Below are 12,190 nucleotides of genomic sequence, written 5' to 3' on the forward strand. Positions count from 1 at the left end.
TCAAAAATCCTGGGGTGTTGTGTGGGAACACCCACCAAAACACCCCATGAACGCCTCCCTTGCTCAGAGTAAGGCGACGCAGCAATTTGCGCTGCGTTACTGTACTCAAGATTTATGAGGCCACTCAAAGCCACACAAGGTAGCTTTGTGTGACTACATAAATCAGACACAGAGCCTTGCGTCACACAAGTACCACTTTGCGTGGTGCAAACATGACGCCAGGCTCTCCTATCTATTCCCCTAGATGCAGAGCACAGGCTCTCTGCCTACGGCTACGGCCATGCCTTGTCTCTATCTCTGACTTTGCTCTTAAATGATAAACAGCAAAGCAGGGTTATTTAGACCCTCCCCTCAGTGCGACTGTCTGGAACTTGGCCATTTGGGTATGTGCTCAGTGCCTTTGGGGTATTCATCGATTGCTTAGTTACTAGATTTGATATGATGCTGAATTGAATTAATTTTGTCATTAAAGACTTTGTCAACTTTTTCCCATCGTCAATAATTTCTTTCATTATTGTCAAGGAATAGTAGACATGTTTGACTGTATTTCGGCTGGTGCCTTTTTTTTTTCATTGCATCATATGTTTTCTCAAACCCTATAAGTGTTTTATAATCCCCAGAAGTTTCACTGTGTGATGTGATATTAGGGTCATCTGTACCCAGCTCACTTGCATCGCAAGCTATGTTGGATTGAGGTTGGACATGAATTTGGTTGGTTGCTAAGCGGGGTGACCCCACCCTGGTTTGTGGAAAGATACATAGAAATGGACAGCTACTACAACATGTGGTCTGTGAGAATAGTTTCATTTTTTTATATGTTGCTGAGCTAAATTAAAAAAAAAAAGACATCATCGAATGTTAGTGCTCCAGCTGAGCTTACTTGAAACCTGTTAGATAGCCAACACATAGACAAATATTATGTTTTTTTAAAGTATGCCTCATGCCAGCTAATACTGACATCTGATTTATCAGGGAGGCTGAATGCTTGATGTAACCTCAAGTAATGAAACAGACCAGGACGCCTCGGTTGGGCTCACATTTTGCAATGCAGAGTAGTCATGTTAGGCAAAATGAACGTGCCATTAACTTTCAATGTAATTTTGCACCTTGTTACTGATCCCCTGACAATACAAGGTGACACGCTTTACTACCATCGGACATAGAATCACGGTCTGAAAACTCCATGTGTGCTTCCTCTTTCTCATTCTGTATGTCCTAATGAAGAATCCATTTTGAGAACCGAAACACAAGAATGCTCACTCTGTACAACACAAGATACCCAAAAAGATGTTTAACATATAGGTGTAATGAATGAATGCTAGGGAAAGAATACACGTGTACATACATGCAAGAGAAATTGGGGCACCAGTCTTTTTTATTGTACTTGGGACAAAGTGCCCTCCTTGATTAGATCATCTATTGTTTATTTAAAACATTTATCTGTATCCTTCCTATGAATTCATGACGCTGAAAATTTGATAAATATATGTTGAATGGATTCTGATCCTTCAAACATATGTAAGGAGGGCACAAACTCAGCAGTGACTTGTTTTGAGGAAATTGAAAATCAGAAGGAATCCAGTGATCATTTGTTCTAATTGTATTTTATTTTCTCATAGTTTGAGGTGTGTTAGTAATACATGCCCCACCTAGACCTTTCCTTTTTTTTTTTTTTATATTATTTATTGAGACCAGATTTTAAACAATACAGATAAACAATTAGACTACAGAATCGGCTATACAAAATTCTTAAGCAGAACAATTAAAGTAAAAAAAAAAAAAGAACAAAAACAAAAACATATACATACAGCAAACATTGTTTCCCCATATGAGAGGGATAATACACCAAAAATATACAACCCAAAAGGCACTTTTCAGGAACATATGAATAGAGTAAACATAGAAACATATTATCCGACTATCAAGGACAATTTAACCAATCCATTCGGTGATAGGTGCCCAGACTTGAGTTGCCAGTTGCCTGCGTCTCCCCCCTCTGCAAGAAAATACTGAGAATTCTAAACAATGTATGGCAAGTAATCTTGCCCGCCACTGCACAAAAGTTGGTGCATCCGGGGAAAGCCACTGTGAGGTAATACATAACCGGGCCTGTGACATAGCAATAAATATTAAGGCTAATTCATTGTAGGTGTTTCTGCTTATTGAGATATTTCCCACATCTACACCAAACATCACCAAAGCAGGTGTTATTACACACTGAATCTTAAGCATAACATTAATAAACTGCTCAATGTCATCTAGGAAGGTCCGGAGCGATAAACAGGAGTAGAACATGTGAACTGAATCGGCTGTATACAGCCCACATCGCGGGCATGTATTACCTCTTGTGGCCCCCCATTTTGCTATCTTGGCAGGCGTATAGTACAAGTCTAACATTGCCATATAGCTCTGAGTTTTTAAAGAACCGGATACTATAACCTGATTGGCAAGTTCTATCACCAAACTTAAATCAATACCTGTTAAAGCCAATTTCAATTCCCACTTAGCATTTTGAACAATTAAATCATCAGGAGATGTTGATAGAACATAATGATATAAAATACCAATTCTAGATCTCTTGCTTATAAGCTCAATTATGGGCACTTCCTCCAAAATACAAGAATTTGACCTAAGAGTTTTTTGTACAAAGCTTTGGATTTGGAGGTACTTAAAAAAATCGCGTGGGGATAACTGAAATTTATCCCTTATCTCACTATATGATAGAACACAGCCGTTCTCTGTAATATCACCGAGCACAGCAATACCCTTATTTTGCCATCGGTACATGACATTATCCTGAAATATAATAGGAAATATTCGTGTAGCACTAAACGATGTGTATACATTCACATTTGGGATGTTTAATTTCCGCCTAATCTTCTGCCAAACGTAATATGCTGCTAACAAAACCTTAAATCGGGTCCTCTTATAATAGCTAGGCTCCAGTACTTCAAGTAATATACCTTTTGCAGCTGAGCCTAACCCAATCTCATATATAGTGGGAGAATTGCATATTGGTATAGTTGCTTTGTCGCCACATAGCAATAGACCCATTCCCTGCAGCATTGCAGCCCAATAATAGTAAATGATATTCGGGACCGCCCAACCCCCTCGATCCCTAGGAAGGTACATCCATTTGGCTGCCCTTCGTGAGCGTCTATACCCCCATAAAAATCTATAGCAAGCTCTATCCACTTTTGCCAAGGAAGTTTGAGAAAATAAGAGAGGAACAGTCCTAAATAAATATATAAACTTAGGTAGTATTAGCATTTTAATGACACTACACCGCCCATACAAAGAAAGGTGAAGACTATCTAATCTTTCCAATTTTTTATTGACTTCATCTATAACAGGTATGATATTTAGATCCGATATTTTCTCCACTGCAGAGGTTATACACACCCCTAAATATATAGCTTCCGTGACCACTGGGGCATCAGAAATAGCCATACTTGGTGTCTGAATCACCTGTGTCTTTAAAACATTGAGCTTATAGCCCGACAGTCCCCCAAACTGCTCCGCCAGTAACTGAATTTCCCTGAAAGCTGAAGACACTTCCGAAGTTATAACTACAATGTCATCTGCGTATGCTAATAAACTGTACGACATATTATTAACATTTATCGGTTTAATACGCCGATTGACCATGATCTTAGAAAGAAAGGGATCTATATAAAGAGCAAATAATAAGGTGGAGCATGGGCACCCCTGTCGCGTACCTCTAAAAATAGGAAAAGAGCAAGTCAGCTGACCAGAGATGCGAAGTTGGGCCCTAGGAGAGCTATACATTGCGTCAATTGCCTGTATGAATTCTTTAGGGAAACCTTTCCATCTCAAGACGGCCCACAAAAACCCCCAGGAGACCCTGTCGAACGCCTTTTCGGCGTCCAACAGGATCAGCTCTAGAGGAGATCTAGTAACCTGGGCCCAATCAAGTAATGCAATACACCGTTTGACATGATCAGCAGTATCTCGGCCAGGTATGAACCCATGCTGAAATATTGAAACCAGAGGGATAATCACCTGTACCAGTCTACTGGCCATTATTTTTGAGTACATTTTTGAATCGCTATTGATTAAAGAAATAGGTCGGAATGACGATGGTAACAGCTCAGGTTTGCCTTTTTTTTTAAACAAAACTATAGTTGTGTTTTGCCATGATTCTGGTATCATACCCCTCTGGGCCGCTCTTAAAACCTCCAAAAAAAACTGACCAATTTCAGGTAAAAAAGACTTATAGAACTCAAGAGGTACAGCATCTGGTCCACGGGCCTTACCATTAGCCAATGACTTTAACGCCATCTCAACCTCCTCCAATTGGATGGGTAGGGACAAAAATTCTGCCTGTTCAGAGGTGATAACAGCAGTCCGTAAATCTGTCAAATAAGCTTCAGCAGCTCTCTCAATATTAAACCTAGTGATATCCTCTCTATATAAAGAAGAATAGAATCTTAAGAAAACCTCATTAATCTTTTCCTGTGATTCATGTGTTACCCCATATTCATCTTGAATTCTCACTACCTGACTCTGAATATTCCGCTGGTGAAGCCTCTTAGCCAAGACCCTACCGGAATTCTCCCCAAATTCAAATATTTCTGTACGATACTGTAGAAATTTTAACGCAAGATCTTCCCCCAATGGCCTCAACAGAGCAGCCCTAAGAATTGCTATCTTTTGTAAACAGGGATCTGTATCATTCCCATTCCTGACATTTCCGGCCAATTCTGTTTCAGCATCTCTGAGCGCATCGACTCCCTTACGCATCCGCTCTTGCTCTCCTTTCCACCTAAATGAAGACCAACTTTTGGTCTCCCCACGTAATGCAGCCTTCAAGGTGTCCCAAACCACTTGGTCTCTAGCAGATCCTCTATTAATACTCAAAAATTGAACTAACCATTTCCTAATATGTACGCGATACCCCTCATCAAATAGAAGCTTCCTATTAAAAGTCCAATCTCTTGGTGGTTTTCGAACATAAGACCAGGGGCACTGAGCGATCAAAGGGTTATGATCTGAAAGAAAACGTGGTAAACATGAAACATTGCTGGACGCTGCTAATTGTTTAGATAAAAAAACAAAATCTAACCTAAATTTTTTTTATGAGGCATAGAATAAAACGTATATCCATCTTCAGTTCTCCTATGAAGATACCATAAGTCTATAAGACCATGCTCTTGAAGAAGAGATTGAAGAGCCCTAAAGACTTTTGGTTTTCTCCCAACATAAGTATTAGTATTAGAAAAATTAATACCACTTGGCATATTTATATTCATATCACCACACAAGAATAATGGATTAGGCCATGCTGCCAACTCAACATCTAGACATTGAAACACTTCGGGATCATCTACATTCGATCCATATATATTACAAATTGTTAACCACTTCCCCCCAATGCACAGTTCCGCTATGGCCCACCTACCCATTTTATCGGCTAATGATCTTTTGCATTTAGATAGGCCACTCCTTACATATATTGCGACCCCTCTAACCATAAATGTCTGTTTAGAACAGACTACTAACTCAAAACCAGGGACTTTCAGACAATCCCTCTTCCCCCACGGAATATGTGTCTCCTGTATACATAGTATATTAACATGCATAAAATCAACCATTCTACGAAAAAGAGCCCTCTTTTTAGCATCATTCAGGCCGCATATGTTCCAAGTGCCAATAATAATTTTATCCTCCCTCATCTAAACAGTGAAACAGATAGCAAAGAATTTGTCCAGCCAATTCTACATGATGGGTCTCAGTTTTTATTTTTTTTCCCCACCCTACCCTAACCCCCCCATTCCCTCCCCCCGCTTCCATCACCATCCTACCTCCACCTACCCCTCCCCAACCCCTCCCACACCACCCAAAAAAAAGGCTTAAGGACATAGTCCTCTGTGATGTTGAGATGCGTCAACCGTTTCCCCACTTGTCGAGTTCCCAGCCTAAAATATATAATACTCTCTTACAGTTGTTGTCAAATACTATCAACTTTTAAACGTTAAATAAAAGTATTAAATCATTATTTACTAGACAAAAGAGTCTCTACAGACCCATCTATTTATAAAGAGAGATATAATGTAAAAAAAGAAAATAAAAAAAAAGGGGGGACATTAATCCTGCCCATCAAATTAAACAATACTTACTAACAATTGTCTGTTCTGTCTCAGATTATTAAAACATCATATCTGATCGAATCAGCTTCTCCTATTAATACATTTTTAGCCAAAATCTAATTCAACCTTCCTTCTTTTTAATACTAGACAGATATTCCTGTGCCAGTCGACTAGACATAAAAAACTTTGTCTGCCCATTAAAGATAACTTTCAATTTGGAAGGATTAAGCAAAAAAACGTGGGCACCTGCAGCTTGAAAGGGAGTAAATAACTTCTGCATATGCCATCGTTCATTTACCGTAGACGGACAAAAGTCCAGGCGCACAAAAAACTCACAGCCCATAGCATTGCGCTTTTTTCCAGGCCGGGCAAGATCATAGAGGGCTTCATGCAACAAATAATTATTCACACAAATCAATATAGCCCTTGGATATATATTTTGGGCAGTCTGTCTATCCCTCGCACGCTGTCGTGCCACAAAAGGAAATCTGTGCGCCCGGATCACCTCCCTTTCAAAATCCCAACTAGATAATTCGGGAAAAGCCTCTTTAAACAATTTCACAACAAACTTGCGAGGGTCTGTCCCCTCACTTGTTTCTGCTACACCCAAAATTCGCAGGTTATTGCGTCTTGAACGATTTTCTAAGTCTGTGAGCTTCCAGTTACATCTCGTGTGGTGGAAGTGGAAGAGAGAGTCTCCTCTGTAGAAGATACTCTGGGGAAGCAACAAGTTATTGTTGAAACGTTACAAAATGCAAAAACCCACCTAGACCTTTCCAATGAAATAACTGGTTGTGTCACTGGATTCTCTCACTCTGTTGTCCTTGGGGGTCACCGTGTCACTGTTGTTTGTCTTTCTGCACACAGGTACGTGTTCCTTCTCACCATCCTCTTCTTCATTCCTGGAGTGATGATGATCATTGCCTATGGACTCATCTCCCGCGAGCTCTACCGAGGGATCCAGTTTGAGATGGACATGAAGAAAGAGGCCAAAGGTCAATATTTTATCACTGTATCAGAGATGTTAGTATTGAGAGATAAGTGGGCAGGAGCATGGGATGAAGGGACTGCTGCATTTCCCTCTCTTCATCACTCACACATAGAACTGGACTAGTTAACCAACATCATAGTAAAATCACAGCAGGTTTTTAAGATTGGCACAATCAATACGTATGAGGAAATTTCATATATTGTGAATTTCTCTTGGGATTATTTGCATGTTTATTGGTCATTCTGAAAACCTGACTCGACTAATCAGTGACTTGTCATCACCAGCCCTAATCACACATTGGGGGGGAGATACAGCATGTCCGAAGTGTATAGAAAACAACAAAACCTGAGCTCGGTGTCGCATCACGGTAGGTCTCTCAAACACGTGTAATAAAAAAAACTAAAAAAATAGTTTATCACAACCCACCTCCTCAACTCACAGCCAAAATCCATTGTTCAAAACAAATATATTAAAACGTCTTTAATTTCTCAAAAGTTAAAATTAAGAATCATATATCTTTTATAATGCTTCAATGTCATCATTTTGGGTGCAAAAATTGCCACAAGATATGCAAAAATAATTGAAGTACAATATAGTCCGAATTTGAATCAAAATGAGCTGCTGAGTTAAATTTTATTTCCCTACTAAATCACTGGGTTTGGAGTTCACTTTTTCATCATAATGCATCTAGTGAGTAGAATAATCTTTCTTTAATTTTAAATTGAGAGCAAAACCAAACAATTGTACATTTGAATTACAATAAATCTAATTTCTTTTTCCTGGAACAAAACTCAATCCCCTATTTAAAATATCAATTTCTAATTTGGAGAAATCTTATGTGATAAATTGGCTACTAGGCATTGATTATTTGCTATTGTATCTGCCCGATTTTGCTCGTATTTCTGTCCGTTTCTTCTCCCTCTTTTTGTCTTACATTTTCTGAATTCTTTTGTTGCAACTATGTCCTGCCTCTTCTTCCACCCACCAATGCCGGTGGTTGCAGGTGAGAGCCACTCGGCACTCGTTTTTGGGGACCAGCACTTATTTTCAAGCAGAGCTAAAGAGAGAAAATATAAAAAGGGGGACGACAGAGGAAGAGAACAAAGGAAAAACAATGACATAGGGAGAATGCAGGGATGAAAAAGAACCTGCAGGAGTGAGATAAAGGGACAGGGAATGTCTGGTGGTGGATGAAAGAGGCATGAGGTGTAATTAAGGGGAAACATCCTTTACCACGCGGATTTTACTCCGCGTGGCCTTTACAACGCGTCCGTTACAACGCAAGTCGTAACCACGACTTGCGCTGGAGGGCGCTAGAGGATTAAAAATAGTATATTTACTATTCCAACACCTTCCCTAGTGTCCACGGGGACTGGTGTTAGAATAGTAAATTATACTATTCGAAATCCGCGCCCCCAACGCAAGTCGTGGTAACGACTTGCGTTGTAAGGGACGCGTTGTAAAGGACTGCGTTGTGACGGTATGCGTCGTACCGTCATACATCCGTAATTAAGACTACGCAGCCTTGGTAGTCAGCACCTCAACCTTTGATAGTGACGGCCATGAACGTCTAAGCAATTCTTTGTGCCCTGGTACATATGCTTTTACAAATTACGCACTGTCTCCTACCCCTCCTGACATAGACCTACCTGTATCAGTTTGATTTTCTCAACTGGCCTGAGTTATTTGAATCACAATAGGGCCGATTTGCAAGGACAAACGTAAGTAAAAGGTCACTTCTGTAGTATTATTTTACATACTCTTACATGCCTTTGGGATTTGTCTCTAAACACTTAAAATAGAAATACAGTAATACCAAAATGTAAATATTCATATTCAGTTAAAGTAAATTGAACTGACTGGGCCCTCCTCAGATTTGTACTTATAATGCGTGGGGCGTTTCTGGGCCAATTTACGAAGGCATGTAAAAGTATGAAAAAGAGTACTCTTGTAGTCCCACTTTCTGTACACATGCATGCATACATGCAAACTCTTATCCCAGAATGTGTTACATCATTTCACTAACGTAAATATGTTATCTTGCCTCAAATATAGCTATTAGGTCTTTGGAAAAAGGTATAGGTTCAATTTATTTTGCAATTTTTAATGTCATAAAGACATGTGCCAATGTGTGTATGATTACTATACATACTGCTAAAAGTAAAGTGCCATGTAATGTTTTACATTCTTGTTTTAGCAGGAGGACATGAGCATGGCTTGAGTCTTGTGAGTGAAAGAGGGATGTAAAAACAACCCCGAATAACACATATAGAATACATATAGGTAAAGAATAGCTATAGAACACAATAAGGAGGCAGAAACAACCCTGAATAACACCTATGGAATAAATATAGGTATAGCATATCTATAGAAAACTATAAGGCATGTACAAACAACCCTGATTAACACCTAAAGAATACCCATAGTTATTGAATACCTAAGGAGTACAACACACACCAAGTTACCGAAGTAACATATTGCCATAGACATCCTGTATCTCCTCAAGTCTCAGTTGGAAATCTCCGTAAGTGGCTGCCGGGTATCACCAGCCCCTTGAGAATTGCCCTTCCCTTCTGCAATAACTTTCCCTAAAGAATAACTGGACAAATGGAACTTTTGCAAACACTGAACATCATTAAACACATGCATTTCACTATAGTGCATTTAAAAGCAGGTACTACTTCCTGTCTGGTTACGGATCTGGGTGAGCTAATATTTCATGGTTTCCTTTCCCCTCCCTACTAAAATGATTTATTTTCCGCATTGATGAGAATCTCAATAGCCCCCTCTACCACGATTTCCAATATCTGCATCTACGCCTGCATAGCTTCTGTCTCCTGGATACCCTGCAAGAGTCCCCAAGTTTGTGCTCCCTTTTGTGGTTTTCTCTGATTCTGTACTAATTCCTTGTGGTACCTCATTTAGAATTGTCATCATGAACAGCGGTTTTTGTTGCCAAACCCTTTCCAGAGTAGCTCCAGATTTCCCTTCTGCGTCTGACCACTGTGTCCAATATTGTGTTCCCACCCCAATGCGTCTGTTTCTATGCCAGGATCTAGAGGACACAAATAATGTCCTGCCAAAACACCACAGGCAAAATATCAACTTACACTATATCATGAATCTTAGCATATATAGTTAAGAAAAAAACATGTGTCTATTGTGTGGGTATGATTATAAAAAACAACCTAAAAAAGGATATTCGCCAATTATGGTTCAGTAAACCAACCATAACTTGCACCCTCCTCATGCACTACTCATAACCTCACATATTACATCACATATGATGGTAAATGTCAAAATTGATGGCATCAACCAGTGGTACCAATACTCTACTAAGTGTCTCATCTAAAACTACTGTTATAATTTACGAAACACTACTTACAGAATTATGAATCCTCTTCATTTGCCTATGAATGCACCATGTAATAATACTGTACTCACTGCTATAAAAACATAACTCTTCTTTACATATTAACCCCCTACAATCTTATGGAAAAAAACGTATTTTAGAAAATCTGCAGCAATACTGAAAGTGTTCACAACTATTGTAAACCAGAGTATAATAACATAAATAAGCACACCCACTATCTCACTAGCCCACATGCACAATCACATTAAACACATTTCATAATTGTCAACTCAACTGCTGCAAAACACTCAGTGTCTATACTACTGCACACACCGTGATTTAGAAATACTAAAATGCAATATAAACATTGCACTACAATTGTTCGACCATACATCCACAGATAAATACAAACAAATACAGTCAATTAAACTACTGGAAGCAAGAACACATATATATAATGCATCACTCTATCACCATGCAATATATACATAAGCAAACAAAAAAGTAGCCTCAAAAACCTATACACCTACCTTAGTATATAATCAGAGAAAGTGTAGCATACAGCTATGTAACTATTATACAAACATTCCAGTATTTCTGTAGAAGAGGCTCACCATTATGTTGCAATACAAATAAAAGTCTATTCATTACTTTTAAATTACCCTGCTACATCAAGGAGAAAAACCACATATTATGCAAGCTAGGTTTTACTCATAATACATGTAATATATTAATCTACATTTGTCATTCACATCATTACAAAAATCAGAACTAATGTCAACAGCAGTATCATGGATGATGTCAACAGTGATGTCATTGGAGATGTCATCAATGATGACATTTACATTACTGTGATTCAAGTTGTGGTTAGTTCACTAGATCATAACTGGCAAATATACTTTTTTAGATTTTTGTTTAGTAACTATAACTGCACTCTAACTGTGTTTATTGGTGACTCTCATATGTTTTCTCATTGAAACACCAATGGTTAAAGTGATATTATAATTAGGAGTTGGAATGAGATGCACACTAATGTTAAAAAAACACAAACCACTGAAATATGCTAAAAATAGGTTAGTAAATTAACTATAAATTGCATGCTGATCATGCACTGCTCCTGACCTCAAATACTGCATCATTCATGACATGGCTCAAATTACTAAAAACCCATACCTTGCCTCACGTTTTAACCTGCTGGTTTCATGCCTGAATTAACATCTCAATGCTCATTTACTTTAGTAGTCTCCTCAGGAAATGCTTTACATTTCTTATTCTGACATGATGAAGTGCAGGGGTGCCTCACTTTTGTCTTGAATACAAATCGATAGCTCTCTAGTTGCTCATTAGAACTCAGTGGTGACACTGCAGCTAATTACTAGGGATTTAACTGACAGACTGCTGCTGGTGTTGAAAGTACATGTTCACTCTGTAGAGCAGAATATTTTCGTGAAATGCTTGAGGAAGATATTTGAGAACCCTCATTTAAGCTTTCTAGAGCACCAACCATAATTTCTATGCAAACAGAAACACCTCATTTTGCTACTTTACTGTAGCCACCTCTGTAGGAAATGCTTTCGACTTTTCAGTTTTTACTCCAGCAAGATGGCGTTCAAGTATGCCCCACGGATGTATGACGTTACAACGCATACTTTTACAACGCCTACCTTTACATCACAAGTTTTACAACGCATACCATTACAACACATACAGCCTGATTCATGAAGCGAAATAGCGCCC

At 38.8% G+C, this 12,190-nt stretch overlaps 1 protein-coding gene across 1 annotated transcript in view; it reads left to right on the forward strand.

The window, feature by feature from the left end:
- Window positions 1-12,190, forward strand: part of CCKBR (cholecystokinin B receptor) — a 332,174-nt gene that overhangs the window by 307,008 nt on the left and 12,976 nt on the right. The window contains exon 4 of the mRNA XM_078658711.1: window positions 6,978-7,105. Within this exon, the coding sequence (XP_078514837.1) occupies window positions 6,978-7,105 (128 nt within the window). The remainder of the gene's footprint in view (window positions 1-6,977; window positions 7,106-12,190) is intronic.

Source organism: Lissotriton helveticus, chromosome 8 (genome assembly GCF_964261635.1).
Source record: "Lissotriton helveticus chromosome 8, aLisHel1.1, whole genome shotgun sequence".
Lineage (NCBI taxonomy): Eukaryota > Metazoa > Chordata > Amphibia > Caudata > Salamandridae > Lissotriton > Lissotriton helveticus.